The following is a 21,000-nucleotide window of genomic DNA, read 5'->3' on the forward strand; positions in this document are numbered from 1 at the left end:
ATGATTCCTGCCTGACATTGCCCCCGATGTGACGCCAACTGCCCCAGCCCCCCACCTCTCCGGGCGAGCTTGTTGCGTGCACGAGTCTGACAAGTTTAATGGCAGCTCCAACAGAACGCCCCCGCCCCACCCTATCTGCCGTCAACCCTCTTCAGCTCCTTGCGAATTTCATGCGTGTGAGCGGGGCACAGCTCCATCTTCTGCTGCTCGATTTGGCTTCTGCTGCTTCTGCTGCTGCTGCTGCTGCTTGCAGCTGCGTTGACAAATTCGACTCTAGATTCGAGGTTCTCTTTAAGCTTGCTTGATTTGTGGCACGTTCCGGAGCTGGGGGCAGCTGCCACAAGCCGCAGCCATTACACAAAGTGCATTTTTGTGTGTGTGGCAGCACTGTACAAAGCCGGGCCAAAACTTGTCCCTAAGCCGGTAATGTACTATGGCTCATAAAGCATTCGAGCAGGCGGCCAAGCGGCCAAGAGGCCACCAGCCACGCCCACCAAAACACCAGCCAGCAACATGAAAGGACAACAAAGCATGGCTTATGCGGTGGCATCTACATTAACAACAACAACAAAGAAACAAACGAAAACGAAAACAAAAGTAATAAAATCACAAATGGATGCAGCTGCAACAAATGCGACAGCGGGTGGTCGAAATGGGGACAGAGGGCCGAGGGACGAGGGCGGAGGGCGGAGGGGCGACTTGCAACATGAACAAAATGGCGACTGGTTGCAGCCACTGCGAAAATTTGGCACACTGCTGACGTCAGCATCAAAGGCGATGCCAAAAATAAAACTGCAACAATGCCAACGGAGCAGCGCCAGAGCAGACGGACGGATAGGCTATTGTTGGCTAAAAGCGGACAGAGTGCAGGCGGAACGGGAGAGAGACAGAGAGAGAGAGAGAGGGAGAGTGAGAGAGAGATGGGGTTTACGTGCTGGTTAAAAAACAGTGGACAAGAGCTCGAGCTAAGTTTGATTAAGTTGATGTCCACTCTATGAAAAAGCTGCTGAAAAAGTAAGCAACTGCTCAGCTCAAGGATATTTGCAGCCCGAGTTGAAAGACAGCATGAAACTGCTTTCAGAGCGGACAAAAAAAAAAAAAAGAGAAAGAAAACTGTTTTTCTAGTCCAGTGAAAAGTTGGCGACGTTGCAGAAACACATTTTATTTAACAAGCACAAGAGAGGGGGAACTGTTTGATAAGAGAATGTTCTGAGAGATAGAGAGAAACAGAGAGAGAGATATTTAAGTATTTCTTTTTGCATAGCTATTTTGAATATGATACAATGTAGAGGGGAGGGGAGGTTTGAGTTTTATTATATTATATAGTAGCATATAGAAGTATATATTAAAGAAGTATAAGAGTATATATATTTGATCAATATAAGCGAATAAGTAGTTCTCTTGAGTTGGCCTTAACGCAAGTCGCTTATCAAAGATACCTTTATCAGGCTATGTATAGCTTATAGAGCTGAAAGAAGCTGAGTATGCTTCCAAATGACATTATATATCAATATATACGAATAATACATCGACCTGCAAACTTTTCTCTCAGATCCCACAAAAGTATGCTATGAAAATTTTCAAACTCTTCATGCATCAAACACTTCACTCGCAGCTCTTCGCATATAAATAAGCTCTTGCAGCGCTCAACAGTAATCAACTAAGACTCACCCTCATCTCTGACATTGCCCATGAGTATATCGTAGCCTTTCAGATCGGCCGTCTTCAGCAGAGTCATCGGGTCAGCGGGCAGGAAGGCGCCATCGATGGTCGGCGCCGATGGGAAGCTGAGTATGCCCGAGTAGGAGTTCCACTGCTGCACCGATATGGTCTTGGCATCCACGGCGCGCATGCAGGTCATCACGTGGGCGGGATTTGTCTAATCGGGCAGTGGTTAAAATGGGTTCATTGGGGGATTAGAGGATCGGACTCACCTTCAGCATGGATGCATTGCAGTTGCAGTCGTTGATCAGCGATTTGCCAATCTCGACGGCCTTCTCGGATGTCATGTGGCTCCAGGGCGCATTCATGGTGCCCGACTGCATCATGCCACGCTTGACCACGCCCCTGGTGACCGGCGACATGAGCTGTGCATTCACCGAACTCGAGCCGGCCGACTCGCCAAACAGCGTCATCCATTCAGGATTGCCGCCAAAGGCGTGCGCGTTGTCCTTCAGCCAGCGTATGGCCAGTGCCTGATCCCACAGGCCCACATTGCCGGGCGCCTCCTCGGCAAACTCGGGCGGCATCTCCGGCGACAGGTGCAGGAAGCCGAATGCGCCCACGCGATACTGAAACGAGGCCACGATCACATTGCCCACGGCGGACATGATGTCCGCATTGTAAATGTCCAGCGTGGCCGAGCCGGTCATGAAGCCACCGCCATAGATCCATATCAATATGGGCAGCCCGTTGGTCGTGTTCTGCGGATTGCCATTGTGTATGAGATGATCCGTGTCGGTCTGCTTGTTGCCCGAGTGCTAGCAGAGAGAGAGAGAGAAACAGTGTAGGGCAGAGAAAGAGTGGGAGAGAGAGAGAGTGCATACCTCGGCTCCATTGGCGCCACGCCCATGACGCAAACGCGCCTTCGCTGGCGCCCACACATTTATATACAAACAGTCCTCGGATACATTGGTATTGGGATTCCAGATCTCCTCCCCAGTGAAACCCGGAAAGTATTCATAGCTAACGAGTGAAGAGAAAAGGATATGCAATCAGTTGAAAGGCTATTGACAAATAAATCAAATATAAATAATAAATAGTATATCAACTATGTTTTTAAATTGTAAACGGATTACAAAATGTAAAAATAGGTAGTGAGACCAAAATCTCACTCAAACAGCCTAGCTAGATCTTATATCTGCTAGCTCTTGCAGTAGAGAATGAAGAGCGCTCAGAGGACATAATCCTCTTCTACATTAGATATTTTTCTTTGCTATTAACTTTCTTTAGTTTTTTCTATGCCTTTCATCTTTCATATCCTCAAAATATATATTTTAAAACTAAGTGGCTTACGTTGCCTTTAAGTTAAGAACACTTTAATCTACATAATCAAATACAAAAGTATTTCTCATTTCCAAGTCGGTTGAACTTTCTTTCCATAAAATGAAATATATTAAAGTATATGTTTTATCATGGCTTCAGTGCATTAGCAATTTGAGTAGCTTGGATCTTAAGCCAGCGTTCACAAGTATAACGAACTGAAGAAAACTTGATTTGGTGCCAACATTTCAGATGCCAAACTAAGAATAATGCAACGATAAGTATAATTCAATAAAAATATAATAATAATGTAATTCTGTGCTTAATTATAGACAGACTTGAAAATTATAGAATAAAAAATAATTAAAAAAAAAAAAAATACCATGATTACTGATTTTAAACTTAAATTAACTTTTTAATTTTACTGCTAAACACAAAAATTCTATACCAAATTTTACTTATTTTGAAATAAAAATGCGTCAGTAAAAATATAAAAATGAAGTCATAGTAAAAATAAGTCATAGATAAAAAAATAAATACAATACAAAAATTAATTTTTTTTTTTTTTTTTGCTTTACTGAAAGAAGTGCTAGAGTTTTCTGGATTATATCTATATATAATAATGTTATACAATATATTCAACTATAATTGTATAAATTAGATTTTATTTTTAGTCTACACTAACTATATAGGGTATACAAGTTTCATTTACAACTCTCGGTCCGGCATATTAGAGCTTAACTAACTTCAACTGTAACTAAATTATAAACTACTTCAGCGACTCTTAGCCAAAGCAAATTTAATGTTTATCAGCAAAACTGTTAACTACATCAAATGCGATTCATACACATTTATATGCATTAATTAGATTTCATCGCAGATTACATGCGAGTTTCGCACAAGCAATTTCTTCAAGTGTAATTCGTGCCAATTACGAGCAACAACAAAAAATGTAACCAGCTGTGTTATTTATTTTTATTTGCGCTCTTCTGATTTACCTGTTTTACTTTTTCTGTGCCATTTTTCGAGGGCACACACAAGCCCATAAACCAGAAGCACATACTCACACACGCAGGCACACACACACACATACACGCACACACTCGTAGTCAGATGACTTTAGCTACATAGTTCGTTTGCCCTATAAATGTTGAATTCTTTCGAATCGATATATAAATATATATATATATACATACACATATACAGGCTGAACGATAGACATAGTTGTGTGTGTGTGTGTGATTCAATATATTCATATCCGTTTAGCTAGGTTTCTGTAGGTGTGTTTGGTTTCGTGTCAATTGAAATTAACTTTGGCACTTCGCATAAAAAGTAATTTATAACAAACCGGAAAAGGCGATTCTACTCTGTCTCCGCTTCTCTCATTCTTGCCCTATCTCTATTTGTATCTCTATATTTGTCTAATTTCCGTTAAGCTCTACACGCACACAGACACACACTCGTTATGTTACATTCGAGCGTGCGGCAAATGAGTATGGCTTTTGAAATTCATTAGACTGATTTGTGGCTGGTAGAAAGTGGGCTTTAGTTGAGGCTAATTGATTTATGTTAAGTAAAAGACAACATATGACTAGGCTAGTCGCTCTATTAGGTACACTCAATATGCCCGAAATTGATATAATATATGCTCCTGCCCCTGGCCCCCCCAACTGCTAGCCTCTTCACTTGCTTAAGCATTCCGAATATATCGACCAAACTGTCTGCTTTCTTTTTCAACGGGCTTCAAAGTGTTGGCAGCCAACTAATGGAGACACTATATACTATATATCTATATACATATATCACCTAATCAAATATACCTGTGTCAATCGAATGCCACTATGTATGTATATAGAATGTATTCATGAGCTCATTCGATTTCTGCTGGCAGAAATTTTGAAAGAAATCTAATTCAATATCTTCTTCAACTTAATTAAAAGACAACTGTTTATTCGTCGTCGATTTATATATTTTTACTTCTATTTTGTGTGTTTGTATGTACAGAAACATTGCTTAATTAAGTCTAAGAGCTGCGCTGGACGTTTATTTACCAAAAGGGAACTTGAAATTTTCATTCGTGATTATGAAAAAGTTTGCCAAAACGAACAATCAATCGATTCATCTGTTTATCTATCTTTCATCATCAAATCTTATTTAATTATAGCTAATCATCTGTATGTCTATCTACCTATCTATCGATCTATCTATCGATCTATGCATCTATTCATCTATTAATCTATCTATCTATGCATCTATCTAGCTATCTATCAATCTATAGAATTATATATCTATATATCTATTCATCTATCTATCGATCTATCTCTCTATCGATCTACATATATATTTATGTATCTATCTTTCTATATACATATATAGAAAGTTAGAGTCTATCTATAAATCTATAAAGATTTCTTATATTATATTGCCTATTATACACATAACTAAGACATTTATGCTGAGGATTTTGAGTGATCAACAAGATCAATTGGAGTTTATAATTGGGCATTTACTGAGGTTTTCTTGGGCAGTAAGTCTATTTCTGATGGGGATTAATTCCAATTAAACTTATTTATATATAACTTCAAATATACTTCAAAATAACTAAATGTTTCTTTTTTTTTTAATTTCTATCTCTCCTACTTGTTGTTCTTTCTTATTATTAATAATATTATTGTTCCTGATGATCATTAATCTTTTGTTCTCTAAAGCAGTACAAAGTATCCTCTGAATACAAATATCATATAGAACATGCACATACATATATACTATTGTAAACCATTCATCTCTCTAATATCTAGATATTTTTCTAAGTAATATAGTTTATCTAGAACGGTACTAATGTTTCTTTGTGATGAACTTTTACATAGACTGCTCGGTCCCATTCAGCTAAAACGAATTTAATTTACATATGTGATCACATGCACACCTTTGACTTTGCTTTGAATCACATCTATTTTCCCAACCGAATTTGGGGCATTTTGAATAGGTTGCACTTTGAGTGCCCAACGCTGCGAATGCATCAATCCCATTTGCCGTTGGAGTGTTGACATTTTGTGCTATTCACAATGTTAAATGAATATGGCATGAATATGTGTGTACAGAGACGTGCATGCATGCATATATGTATGTATGTATGTATGTATGCACGCTCTTTGTGCATACATTTGCTCAACATTTTGACCGGCATTCGTTTTCGCAATGACGTCACTCGCAACAGTTAGGTCAACAGCGACTGTTCCATTGTAGGTCAACTGCAACTGCAGAGATGCAGAGACTGTGGACCCTCAAAGGCTAACTAACTATGACCAGCCACACCCCCACCCCCACCCACACCCAGGCCCGCCATCCATCATCACTCGCTACTTACCGCTCCTGGACGCAGGTGGCCGAGAGGCGTGTGGCATCGAGTACGCCGTGCCAGGGCTCAGCCGGCACCGGCTTGCGGAAGCGCAAATCATCGATAGGCGGCTTGGCATAGGGTATGCCCGTATAGACGTGCACTTCGCGACCCTGCACCGTTACGGAACGGCCGCGCACCGGCCCGGAGCTGGTCTGCACCACCAGCCGATCGATGACGCCGCACACGCTGGACAGCTGCGCCGCCAGCACGAGCAGCGCGGCGAGCAGCGAGTGCAGGCCCAGTCGAGAGACCATTTCGCGGATGTGAATATTCAAGCGGATGCTGAGGATGCAAGCGTTGTGCTGGCTAACGAGATTTTGCGTTTTGCGGCACGAGTGTCCTAGTTAGCGGCGCTGTGACGTCACCTCGTTGCCTCACTCTCTCTCGCTCTGCCTTATTTCCGCTTGAATTTCGATTTGGATTTGATTTTGGTTTTGGCTTTTGGTTGATGTGTTTTTTTTTTCTGCTTCTTCTTCTTCTTCTTGGTTTTATTTAAATGCTGGGCACGGCCTGCGCTACGCCAGCGCCTTCAGCTGCAGCTGTTGTTGTTGTTGTTGTTGTTGTGCTGGTTATAGTTGTTGTTGTTGTTGGCTCTTATGCTTATTATCCGGTTGTGTTTGCTGCTGCCACTTTAAGCTGCCTTGTAGACTCTGCACTACACATTCTACCCACACTGTCTCTGTCTCTCTCTCTCTTGCACTCTTTGCGTCTGTCTGGGTTTACTTTGACTTTTGGGCTTTTGTTGCAGTTTTTAGTTGTTTTGCCGTGCAGCTGTTGCACTTTTGTTGCGCCTCCCCGTGGCAGAGCGGCAGCGTCTCTATTGTTTGAACTGCAAATAGAAAAGGCATTAAGTTATTTGTCTTAGTTTTCCCAGTTGGCATAGCAGCAGCAGCAGTAGCCGTAGCTGTAGCAGCTGCTGCTGTGGCATGCCAAGCTTAATTCAGGGCTGCTGCTACGGTTGCTGTTGCCACAAGTGCATGTTGACTTGGCTTGGCTTGCCCCCATTTGTATGCTACGTTATTTAGGTGTATTTGCTCTCCCTCTGTCTGTGTCTGTGTGCATGTGTGTGTGTGTGTGAGTGTTGCATGTTTACCACTCGAGCAAAGATGCAATAGCAGCAGCCAAGCAAAATTGGAGGCTGCCACATGCTCGCCTCTCGGCGCGCATTCAAAAAGTTTTGAGTGCCGCAACCCGCTCAAGCATATATATATATATATGTATATATGTATATTTATATATATACATGCATATATATATATATATATATTCATATCGGGGCCACTCACAGCCACACTCAAGTGCTGCGTATCGTTTTCTAAGGCAGCCCAGCCTCTGCCTTTGCATACGTTTGCAAAAATATTCAAGCATATGCCTACATATATACATTTGCCTCTATATATATCTTATAATTTATCCGTGAAGTCACTCGTCTTGGCAATTACAGCCGCATAAACCAGTTTTAGCTGCTTGAGCGAATATCGCAACAGTCGCAGCTAAAGCAAACTTGAAGCAAGGGGAAAAAATAAAATTTTCAGCTGCTTTGAGCACGAGACTCGAATTATCACTAGTTAAGACAGCTATAAAGTGATTTATGAATATGTATAGCGTATAACTGTAATTGTATTATACTATATGTACATCACTCTATAGACTAATTAGTCATAATTTAGTCATCAACAAGGTAATACGCAAAAGTGAGCTGGCACAGCGAGAACTTCCCGGCTCTTTCATCATTTCACATTCGACTAGTGCTGCTCACTTTACTATTTTACTAAGCTCTGAAACTTCTTTGATTAGAGTCTGTTAGTAGAGCGACTGGAGTCAGCGTCTACTCTGAATTCCTTAGTCCTTTAACTGAGCAGTGAAAAGGAGAAACTCTTTGCAAGAACTGGGGAACCAAAAATGTATTTGTATATTTTTTATGAATTAGCAAACAATCTTCTTACTTTGTCTGCATACGGAATAGCAGAGCTTTGTGCTGCAATTGTTGCTTCAATATCATATGCCTCTCAGCAGAGTTTACAATCTTGAAGATTAGTCTATTCTTGCAAAGACTAGCTCTCTAGTCGAGACCGCTAGACTAGCATAAACACAGAATCCAGCAATACGCTTGTATATCAATTATGCATAGCTTTTGATTCCTTTACATACATAAATTTAAATTAGAAACATATATACATATTCGCACATATACTATTTCGGTCTGGTATTCACAATCCGTACTAAACAAAGTCTGTATAAATAACGAAAGATCACACAGTTAATATGAAGTGATATATCGAATTTTCGATATGAAATGATCGATACTTATCGATTTCTTTAAGAAATGGAAAGACTTATCGAAAATTTATTAAAGATAAGCTCAGAATGCATATGGTATTTATATAGGAATCAACATTTGAAATATTAACCGTCTAGCTCTAGTAACCCACGAGATCTCTTAGTTATACGGACTAACATAAATATATTTGATCGCCTCCTTCTGCCTATTGTATACATTTTTACAAAATCATTATACATACGTGTAGCAAAATAATATCATACAAAAAATTAAAAAAAAAATAAAAATAAAAAACGAGCTCCAAGCTATACAAAATATTGAGATATCTAGAGATCTAAGGATAAGTACTTTAATATATTCCGAATACTAATCCCGCGCCAAAAGTTCGACAAATCTGCTTCACAAACCTACGACACAAGCCTCTTCTCAACAGCATTTAATCAATTCGCCAGCTTGTTTTAGGCCGCGAATCGATTTTTTCAACTTGTCGCCAGTTTTCAATCAACGAACCAGAATCCAATCAATATTTGACAAAGATATTCAATAAAGCTCAACAAAGGAATGGCATGGACTGTGGATTCCTTTCGGTTATTGTGCGCCTCGTTGCCAGAGCATTTAAAATTCCTGCAGCTGAATTGAGGCATTCAAGAGTAATCCCCGAATGCAGCAGCGCACAGCAACGACTCAACGACTCGTTAAATTGTCTCAGAAGCTGCAGTTGGCTTGCGCTTTGGCTTTCTATTTCCATTTGCCGTGGCTAGCAGCAGTTGCTACATCAACTCGTCAAATTCACACACACACACACTTGTATATATATAGTAATTTATATGTATGTATAGGATGTTGGCTGCCCCTGCCTTGTCCTTGAGCCGCCGACTGGGTTGCATGCTGGCAGCCCATTAGGTCCCAGCTCGAGCTCTACAAAGGCATATTTAATAGCTGCTCCACTCGCTTTGGTGGTCGCCGCTGCCAGTGTCTACTGTCGAACTAATTTAAATATTATTTTGCAGCACAATTAAAATGCGATTAGACGAGAGGCCGAGAGAGCGGGACTGCATCTCGCATTTCGCAATTCGCATTTCACTTAAATTAAGTCAATTGGAATGCCTAAAACAAGTTGTTAGCGAGTTCCAGATGCCAGATTTCAGACCAACACGAATGGGGTATACAGAAAACTGGAACGATTTAAAGTTGTTTGCTTGAAGGTAACTGAGGAATGGAAATATAGCTCTAATAGTTAGTTAATCAATAGATCTGTCTCAATTCCCTCTCTCAGCTTGGTTTCTGTTTAAAGTCTTAATCTCATCTCTCTCCCTCTCTCTATCTATCTCTGTCTAAATCAATTTTTGGCTACTGTATATTCTCCCTCACACTGTTTCATTATCTCTTTCACTCCATCTCTCTCCCACTCTATTTCTTCATATATCATTTTGTCTCTATCTTCACCTCTGTCTTTTTCTCTCTCGTTCTAAATCAGCTTTTGACTATTTATTTCCTCCCTTATACGATCTCAATATCTCTTTCACTCTTTCTCTCTTTCTCACCTTCATATATCATTTCCATTATTATTTGAGATATCGTGACAATTTATTTCAACTGAAATCAAATTCATATTCATTAGCAGGCAGATAGCATGAGAAGTGTGACAGAAGCTAACTATATCAAGTGATATTTCCTAATTCCAGGAAACCCTAATCTTTCATCTATTCCCAATGCGCACTATCACAATAAATAATATAGTTTTCCTCGCTCTAGCTTTGCACTCCTGCTGGACATTCCGGTATTTCACTAGAATTTTCTATTCCGAGTAACTGTTGCACTGCACTGCCGGAAAACTTTGTTGCCGGACAGTTAGTTAATGCCAGAGCGCTTCCACTCAGCCCAACTTCAATGGCAGGCAAAGTCCTTTCAGCAGGATTTCTCCCATCTTCCCTCACCTTTTCCTGCCTGTTGGTTTATTGCGGATTTCAAGCAAGGCCAAGAGGCAAGATGTCGACTGTTGGCCGTGGTGTCGCGGCTGTTTGCCTGCAGATAAGGCGTCGGGCGAGTGACTAAGTGAATATTTTCTTAATTTCTTGCGGTTGCAGCAGTTTTTCTGCGCCGTTTGCTTTTTCCACTTGGCAGCTTCACTATAAAAAAAAACATATACACACACACACACACTTATACAAACAAACTTTTATATAAAAATGCGCATTTTTGATGCGAGCCCAGTCCAGAGGGGGCCAAGGGGGCCAGGGGCAGCTGACAACGTCAGTTTTGAAATTAAGTTTCATTTATTTACACTTTTTTCCCTCTTTTTTTTTATTTATTTTTTTTTTTTTAATTTTTATGCCACACACAATTTATGCTCTAAACTTTAGCTGTGCGCACAAAATGTTGATTAAATTTCCCATAATTGAAAAGTGCGTGTGCAGAGGGGGGAATCTGCGCTCCACTTCAGCCTTATACTTAAATGTATGTGTGGCGCATGGCAATAATTAAAATATCTGCAGCGTAAATAAAAACTGAGACTGCAAAGCAATTTCATTTGGCTGCGACTCAAAGCTCTTGTTAATGGCGGAGAAATCAATTACGAGGCAATCATTGAGCATACATAAATATATTTTGGATTTTCTTTGCATTGGCTACAGCTATTTATTCACTAATTAGGTTTCTGCTTCTGCATAACTCGAAAGGAACTCAAGGCTTAGGCAAGATCAAGTAGTTTGTAGGGACACGACTATTTTAACAATCCTTTTGCTATCCATTCCATTTTTTTTTGCTGTCTATTCCATTTGTCTATCCTCTGAATTCATTTCTGTGATTCCTTAAATTCTTTCATAGGTTAACAATATTATTTTCACTATCCTTTCCATTCTTTCCCTATCTATTCCATTTTATTATCCAATCCATTCTATCTATACCATTCTGCAATCCATTTAATTTTTTCTTAGGTACAGGATTATTTCGTTAATATTCTTTTAGCATCCATTCAATCCCGCATTCAATCCTTTCAATTTTTTCTTAGGACAAGGACCCATTATGTTAACATTCCTTATACTATCCTTTACATTCTTTTACTATCTTTCCATTCCATTTTTTTATCCATTTCAATCTAAATATTCCATTCTGATGTCAATTTCATTCTTTTATAGACATTATTCGGTTTGCATTTTTGTATCCATTAAATGCTGTTCCTGTCTATTCCAATCTATTGACTCCATTCATTTGATCAATTTCATTTCTCTATCAACTTTTCTCTTCATTTAGGGAAGTTTAACTCATGTACATATAATTCTAAATTTAATGTCAAATAACTACATTTTAATAAATTTAATCAATTATCAATAATTCTTGTTATAGCTATAATTTCCTGTATTAATTTTCATAAATTTAATTTCATTAAATTTATTTTATTTAAATTTCAACATAATTTAATAAATATTTCTTGAATAATATTTAGATGCTACTCTCTCTCTCTCTCTATCTCTCTCTCTCTCTCTCTCTCTCTCTCTCTCTCTCTCTCTCTCTCTCTCTCTCTCTCTCTCTCCCCCCCCCCCCCCCCCTCTCTCCATCTTTTGTCAGGGTTGTGGATTAGAGAAATAGTGAAAGAAATCGGGATTGAAATCCGGCTGGCAGCCTTCATGAAAGCATGTTGGTCTTTTATGCTTTTGTATATAATATTTTGCTAGCCATGATGATGAAAGGGTGCAGACAGGCGACGGGCGACGGGCAGCGGACGATAGTCGGCGGGAGGGGCCTGGCAGAGGGGCTTAGCTCATGCCGCACAAATTTTAATGACATTCAAATTAAATTATAATTTTCAAAGTTTGCAGCAAAGCATAGACTATGTTGGCAGAGGGTGTGAGGGGTGGGTAGATTGGGTGTTAGGGGGCGGGGCATTTGAGGGGTAACCATAACGATACGACAACGATGATGACGATGATGATGACAAGGACGGTGGCGCACAGGTGAACAGGTAAACAGGTGCAGAGCAGGTGAGCGACTATGGCAGTCAGCTTGACTGTGCAAAGGTCAACTGTATGAGGGTTGGGCCTACCCCCGGACCCAGTGCGGCCCATCCATTTGTTTGTTTTGTTTGGCGTTCGCTTTCAGAATTTTTGCGAATTTCGCCTGCTTAAAAGATACACAACGGCCCGAACGAACTCTGAAAGTCAAAGGGTAAACGAGGCAACGAAAACAATTCGGTTAGCGCTGACTCCGAGGGGCCGAAAGGGGCTGGGCGGAAGGGCAGCTCTGTTTGAGTTTTCCCTTAACTGTAACGTTGACGTTGCGCCTGTTTTCCCAGCTGATAGATATACATATACATACATACATATATATATATTTAAGTCCATAGTTTTAATTGATGGGTTGAAGAGGGTCGCCCCAGACCAGGCGTCAGTCTATTGATAAATTGGCTCAGGTCGACCAGACAGCTGCCTATTAAGTGAGCCCACCAAAAACTCTCGCAGCAATTAGCTTAGCATAATGCACGCCCCCCGACACCCGCCGCTCTGGCATTTTAAAGCATAGCTTCAATTGAATTTGATTTAAAGTTCTCGGAGTCCTTCGTGTTGCGTAACTGAAAGGGAGTTTCGCTCCACGCGGGCGACGCGCTTATATGCAGTTGACCTTTTGTGTGTGGCAACATCGCGTTGCAGCCATTAGCCAAAATGCCTGGCGCCAGGCAAACCAGAAAAAGAAGCAGAAAATGAAAGAAACAAAAAATACTATAAAATAAATACGCGGGCGTGGCACAAATCGAAGCGAGCTACACGAACCAATTGTTTCGACTCTCATAAACTAAAGGAAAGAAATAAAAACTCAAAAGAAAGCGAATTTCGAATAGATTAGCATTACGAAGTTGAGATACCCTGTACATTTGAGAGATGCGTGAGTGTGGCTTATGAGCAGCTTTTATTACTTGAAGATTGATATAATCAAACATAGAGAGAAAGAGAGAGAGATAAATTTGATATGTTTAATGAACATTTTTTAGAATTTCGGAAATGAATAAACAAGATATTATAAGCCAAAAACTTTATGGGATTCTTTAATATTTAATTTTTGAGAATTTTAACAACAGTTAACTGCCCTACTTTGAAGTCTTAATAAGCTGAGTTAAAGAGAGACGACGAAATGATATGTTTAATGACAATTTCTGAGAATTTTGGATTTGATTAAGTTAGGTTGGAATATTTTAAAGTTTTAATTATAAGAAATTTAGGAATCTAAAAGCAAGATATAATATGAGAATTTCATAATGGAATTAATTAATAATTTTTAAAGGGAATAAATGGTATATTCTTAAGCTAAAATACACAGAAAACTTAAAAATGTATGCATAAAGAAGAATTTTTAATGCAAATAATTAAGTCATTAAAAAAAATTTTTGTTTTTGATTTTATATAACAATAATAATAATGTAAAGGTCTGTAGCTCATATGACATCATAAAAATATTAGAATGTAATTTATTACATTATATTTATATATATTTTATATTTATAATATAAATATATTTTAATATAAACTACATATCATATACGAAGTATTCAAAAATGTCTAAGCGTTTCAATTGATAATTTTGTTTTTATTTTTTTATTTTTCAATTGATAAATAAGAACAGAAGATGAAGATGAAGAAAAGATAAAGAAATAACTGAGTAGATAAATACATAGATAGTCAGAAGTCAACTTGAATACATTTCTATCTATCTAGATAGTAATAAATGTATATAAATAGATACATTTATATAACTAGAAAGAAACATATAGATACATACATAATTAGATTAAGAATATGGGAACTTCCTCTCTATACGAATACTAAATAAATATGCTTGGCATTGCAATATTTACATTTAGTTTTTAATAGAATATTCAATATAAAATATTATTCTCTCTAAATTAATATACAACATTTTAAAACTCGACAGTTTTAAATAAAAAAATAAAATAAAATAATTTTCATATATTGTTAATATTGCGAATGTATAATCCGAATATAATAATATCGCTTCAAATAATAAAATAAAATAATAATATAATAAAATAATATAAAATAAAATAATATACCCAAAGCAACTTTATAATAAATAACTTTCGACATCTGTTAAAAGAAAAGATTTTTCAATTTAGATTCCAGTTGCTTCTGCTGCGAAAACTAGTTCAACTTAGTTGGGCTGGCGACTGGCAAGGCAAGGCAGGGCAAGGGAGCAGTGCCTAGGCCGCATATGGTTTTATTTTTCAGGATACGGAATATGCAAACACCGGCCATATGCACGAAACGTGCAGCGAGTGGGCTGAGTGGGCGAGGGAGGGGCCAAAGTTGGGGCTGCTCAGTGAAGGAATTTAGTGGCGCTTCGCTTTTATTGCGCCGGCACCGCATGTGGCTGGGGCTGTGGCTGGGGCTGTGGCTGTGGCCGGGTCGAGTGCGGGGGCGTGGGAGATGTGACCCATCATTAAGCAAGTGCCGCGTGGCTACGTCCGGCCACGACTTTAGTGTGGCACGGCGCCGCCAAAGCCAAAGCCACAGCCGACACCGCCGGCACCACCGACACCACCGACACCACCGACACCACCGTCGACACCGTCGACACCGGCGGCGCCGCTGGCGCTCGTTAACGCTGAGACGCTCAATTTAGTGCGAGCTGCGAGTGCGACGAGCATTCAGAGTTCGGCTCATTTGAGCTGGGAGCTGACCTTGATGATATCACCAGCCCGACTCGAAGACATATGCGAATCTCAAGCGATGTGTGTCAGTATGTGTGTGTGTGTGTGTGTGTGTAGCTCACTCGGGTCTCGAGTTACTCAGGGTCCACACTTAAAGCCAGCCTCGAGTCAGCGCTGCCAGTGAAAATCAATAATCAAATAAATGTGAAACAAGTCAACTACCGACAGCAGCCGCCATTTTTTGCTCCCTCTCTCTCGTTCGCTCTCTCTCTATCTCTCTCTCTCTCTCTCTCATTTTACATTCTCCCTTTTTTTCATAAACTGGTTTGAAACTCCTTGGAGCACCTGCGCCACAAACGACCCCAAATGACATTATTTTTTATTTATTTTTTTATTTTTTGCATTTTATTTCCATTTACTCTTTGTTTATTATAATCTACAGCATTTGTGAGATTTTCATCAACGTTGCGCCTTCATGTTCTCTGTAGCTAACAAACTTGGCCAGAAGCAACAAACATTTTCTCAGAAAACATTTGTGAAAACTTCTGTTGCAATTTCGTTGCTAAAAACTTTAGAAAATTTCTTAGAATTTGAATTTAATTCGAGAATATAGATATGGTTAGATATATGGAACTATATATATATATATATATATATATTCATATTTTATTTTTTTGTTTCTCTTTTTTCAAACTTTAAAGATTAAGCTTAAAATATTGATTCGATAGATCTAATTAGATTCCTATTAACTTCAAGACGGCAAATCAGCCAAGCTAAGACTGCTTGAAAATTCTTACATTAAATATCAAGCATACGCCGGGCTGTTCAATGGCAAAGGTGTTTTGTGCAGACTCACTCGAGATATTGAAGCATTCATATTTGCATTAGTTTAAACAACAGATCTATAACAAATGCTTGCAAATTGCTAATAAAATTTTTTTTTTTTTTTTTTTTTTTTTTTTTTTTTTTTTGTAATACAGCTTTTAATAAAAAACAAGGATTTTTTGAAGAAAATTTCAAACACAGTTCATTAGCAATATGAATTGCACATGATATGTTTTGGCATATAGGTTCATGTGAATCTTATGGAATTTAGTAATATATATTTTTGTTATCACTTGTCGCGATTATTTATATTTCGATAGATATTTTCTAGCTCTCTGACAGCAATTCCTTGATTAATTTAAGCAAATCAAATACGTATCCTTAAGGAATGCAACGAATCAATGCTTTAAGGGAATACTCAAGTCCAGCTACTCTCGGCCAATTAAAAAACTATTCGCTCACAGAGTTGCTCAAGTGACAATTAAATAATGTTAAGTATACGCCCCGGCTGCCCACTTCGCATAGTGATTTCTTATTTGTCTGTCTTATTATTTTATTTGTTTGGCTTGGACTCCGCCCAGCTAGTTGTTTATTAAGTGTGTGAGAGTGTGTCTGTGTGTGTGTGTTGTTTTTTTCTCTTGCTCCCCTGCGCTGAAGCTTCTGCTCCCAGCTCCGATTCTATAAAATGTCAAATGTGAACGCGGCTTTCATATGAAATGACGCAAGAAATGAAAGCAAATTGCCAGCGGGCGCTTCAACTGCCGCTGCTGCTGCTGCTGCTGCTGCTGCCGCTGCTTCTTCTTCTACAGCCTGCTGTCCTCTGCCCTGACCAAAGGGCAGCCGTACAATGTCAAAGCGTGACCCGGACTGTGACGTCACAGACAGCGCACATAACGTAACAAACAAAAGGCGACTGCTACTAAATTGAATGGATGCATGGAAGCTGTGCGTCCTTTCCAGTCCATAAAGCCCAGCCGTGGCAGCACTAATTAAAATGGAATTATCAGTAACATCAGGCACATCAAGCATACGCCACGTGCCACCCCTCGCAATGACTTGATGCATATTAATGCACTGTCGATATTACGCATCACTAGCTACCGGCTACAACAATGAACTATAAACATCATGATGATGCTGATGCTGATTGCGATGTTGTTGGCGATGCTGATGCTGATGATGATAATGATTTAATTATGTCTATAATAGCGTAAACACTTTTAATTGGGCTTCCTATTACAGCAATCAATGCGTTAAGGGCGCTACAGCAAGACAGAGAAGGAGAAAGGTAGAGCGAGTGAGAGAGAGAGAGGGGGAGAGCGAGAGCTAGAGGGACTCTGCCAGCTGCCTGATGGAATTTCAGTTTCAGAGACAGATTATGGCCACAAAGTGCGGGCATTTAAATGGAAATTTAATTGGCATATGCTGCAATTATACAACAAATACACACACACAGACACACATACACATATATTTCTGTTTGTCTGTCTGTTTTGCAACAATAATTACAATTAGTCGCGCTATTATTTACATTTACTCTGCGCCCTGTCAATTAGTCCCCAAATCGTTGTAATTGCAAATCAACGAATTGCGAATTGCTTAATTCAAAAAGTTAATTAATTTATATGCAAATAAATAAATAATTGCCTAGCAAATATAATTTCGTTATTCACTCATAACACATCATTTCACTTCACTTCCATGCCAACGCCGCTTTAATCTCATCGCCCGGCTTTAAGTTGGGCTGCAAGCAAAATCGCGCATACGCCGCGTATTCCCACAGCAGCAGCCGCTCAGCTTACTCCTTTAGTTGTTGTTGTTTTTTCACTTTTATTTTACCCTTGGCTACGTTTTTTTTTTTTTTTATATACCCAAGCAACGTTTTAATCCCAGCACAGCACAGCACACACTCACGTGTGTGTGTGTGTGTGTGTGTGTGTGTGTGTGTGTGTGTGTGTGTGTGTGTGTGTGTGTGTGTGTGTGTGTGTGTGTGTAAGTGATTATCTGTATGTAAAAAGGGCTCGGAAATTGTTGACTACAGCGCTGGATATTTACATAGATACATATATGACTCAGTCTGAATAACTTATGTGCTTGAACTCTTAAACTAAATATTCTTTGGGTTTAGTATATATGTAGATATGTATTGGGGATATTTATATTTAGTGAGATTAGCTAAGGAAGTTAGTTTGGCTTTCAGAAATTCACTTTGTATATGTTTAAATCATATAAACGGATTTAGCCATGATTCACAATGCACAGGTTGAATTTATTTATGCGATTTTTAGTGAGAAGTTTTGAAGAATTAGGAAGACTTTTATATGATTCCAGATGGGATTTTTGGCACCTTTTTCAATATATGAAAGTACCAAGTTTCTTCACGACTAAAGTAAAGAATTTTCGTTCTAAGAGAGTTAAACCAAAGAGGAATACCTAACAATTGCTTATGAATTATAGAATTTTATGCAAATCAGCCATAAATGGCTATTGTATATATATATTTTATAATAAAGTATTATACCTTATAGTTTTATTACTTCCGAAACATACGCTTTATTTATATATATTGTATTTATTTACATTACTACACTGCACATGAAATATTATTATAAATTATATCATCTATATCATATCATATCATATAGAATCGATTATTTCACCAACAAATCTTTTCGTACTCAATAATCTATGCGTGGCACTTCCATGCGGCGCAGTCTTTAAGTATTGGGCGCATCTAACTGGATTTCAATAGAGAAAGCCATAAAATCTAATGAGCCTGCAGTAGACAACAAATCGTAATATTATCGCCAGGCAATGGCCGCAGGGAAAACAGAGCTGAGAAATAATAAAAGTGTAGTCAGCGCAGCGACACATAAAAGCAGAGCGAGGGGAAGAACCACATAAAACTAATATTAAGCAATAGCAATGCGATAGTTGCCTCTCCCACCCACCCCCTCCCTCTCTTTCTCTCTCTCTCTCTCTCTCTTTGTTGAGCTGTCGCCGCCTGGCTTCGTCGTCGTCCTTAAGACAATGATGGGCACACGCCATTCCAATGCCCCCCAAGGACATGCAATAAAATTGCGTTTTAATGCTACGCCAACTGTCGAAGGATCTGTTGTGTTCAGCTTGTTCTACTTCGTCTTCTTCTTGTCTTTTTTTTGTATAGTAGAGAGCTTTAAAAGTTGCTCATGAAATGTATGTAGATATAGTAGGTGCAAGCATAGTCTTATCCATCTTCGGTGGCCTTGCGCAACTATTCGCATTGCTGTAACTCAGTCAAGTTTAATGTTTCCATTAGATTTAGGGACATCAGCGGAATGAAACTATTCAATCACAGATGTAACATAAAGGCAGAATTCATTGCTCAACAAGATAATTTCCAAAGAAATCCCAAAAAAAATTTTTTTAACTAGTTTAACTAGATCTTGGTACTCAATTACCTCAACTGAATCATATTACTATATCACACAGTTCTAGCAGACTTCATTGCTTATCCATATATGTAGATAGTTCCTATTATATTTTCACAGTTTAACTAAATTTAGTTATAGTGTAGTAAATATATGAATAATTTTTTTAATAATATATGAAGTAGTTTTAGAAAATGACGAGAAATGAATAAGCTTTTCTATTTAGCAAATCTTAGGATTCCTTCTAATTTTTTCAATATTATTCTTTATATTTATAAGAATTAAGAATTCCACATGTCTTTATAAGCTTCGGTAATTAAACTCTTTTCTTTTATTTAGAATCCTTGCAGAAATGATCAAATATCTACAATTCATTAATTGCATTCCTTCAACTATATTTAAATATCTCATACTTCATATATACCCCATATATATTCTATAAACCTTAGCTAAAGCAGCCTAGACTTAAATTTTATGCACCAAAATTTGTATAATTCTTTTCTCTTTGTGCTTTGCTTTTGTTGCTTGGTTCGACTGCTCGTTTGTCCTTCGCATTGTTTAATAACATTTTATTTGCATATTTTTATGGCAAATATGAATTTTATGTGTTGGCTCGATTTCAGAACACGCCAGCCAAATGGACAAATCCAACAGCGCCGTGGCTCAAATCCGAGCCCCAAAGGAAAAGCGTGGCAAAGAAAGTTTTCTGCTTCTTCCACTCATATATATATATGAAATAAATTCGAGCCAAACGAAATCTCGTGAAGTGAAGCAAGCGCAAATAATTTTTGCCAGCAACAACAACAACAACTGAGAGCATTGTGTGAACAGCGAGTAGGAAATGGAAAAGCTCTGGCCAAACAAACATAAAAGTGCAAAGCAATTCTCAAGTGTTTCATGCCATAAGCCTTAAGACGTTTGCCTTTGTGCGCTTTACTTTTGCATTGGCATTGAACAAAACGAGCGAGAGAGAGAAGGAGAGAGAGAGAGAGAGAGAGAGAGAGAGAGGACAGGCGAGTGTGATCTTTAGTACCAGAAATGCTCCCACGCTTCAGCTCTCCATTGTGAGTTAATATTTTGGACAATTGATTCAATTAAATATGTGAAGCGACATGCAATGCGGATAGTTCAGTTGAGTGCATTGGGGGCGACAAGAGGCGCATGTTATATATACCATAAAGCATCTATATCTAGCTGACACACACACACACACACACCGAGTCAAAGAGACAGCCAGAGTCCGGTGCAAATCTCCGCTTAATTTGTGCACAAATGATTTGTCTGCGTCCGCACGCATTTCCATGCACTGTGTCTGTCTGTGTGTCTGTCTGTCTGTCTGTCTGTGTGTTGGGGGCGCGCGAGGGGGCGGCATAACTGTGGCATGTTGCAACAAATGAACACAACTGCATTGTGCGCCCGGGGGAATTTCTGTGGTCACGAACTT

The 21,000-nt window shown here is 38.9% G+C and overlaps 1 protein-coding gene across 2 annotated transcripts in view; it reads right to left on the bottom strand.

The window, feature by feature from the left end:
- Positions 1-21,000, bottom strand: part of Ace (Acetylcholine esterase) — a 52,808-nt gene that overhangs the window by 26,635 nt on the left and 5,173 nt on the right. For both annotated transcript variants that reach the window (XM_030383479.2, XM_030383478.2), the window contains 4 exons: positions 6,350-7,211; positions 2,547-2,685; positions 1,935-2,480; positions 1,672-1,879 (listed from right to left, as the gene is read on the bottom strand). In XM_030383479.2, coding sequence (XP_030239339.1) covers positions 1,672-1,879; positions 1,935-2,480; positions 2,547-2,685; positions 6,350-6,636 — 1,180 coding nt within the window. In that variant the 5' untranslated portion in view covers positions 6,637-7,211. The remainder of the gene's footprint in view (positions 1-1,671; positions 1,880-1,934; positions 2,481-2,546; positions 2,686-6,349; positions 7,212-21,000) is intronic.

The sequence above is a fragment of the Drosophila navojoa genome, chromosome 2, assembly GCF_054131105.1.
Source record: "Drosophila navojoa isolate 15081-1374.11 chromosome 2, UAZ_NAV_1.0, whole genome shotgun sequence".
Lineage (NCBI taxonomy): Eukaryota > Metazoa > Arthropoda > Insecta > Diptera > Drosophilidae > Drosophila > Drosophila navojoa.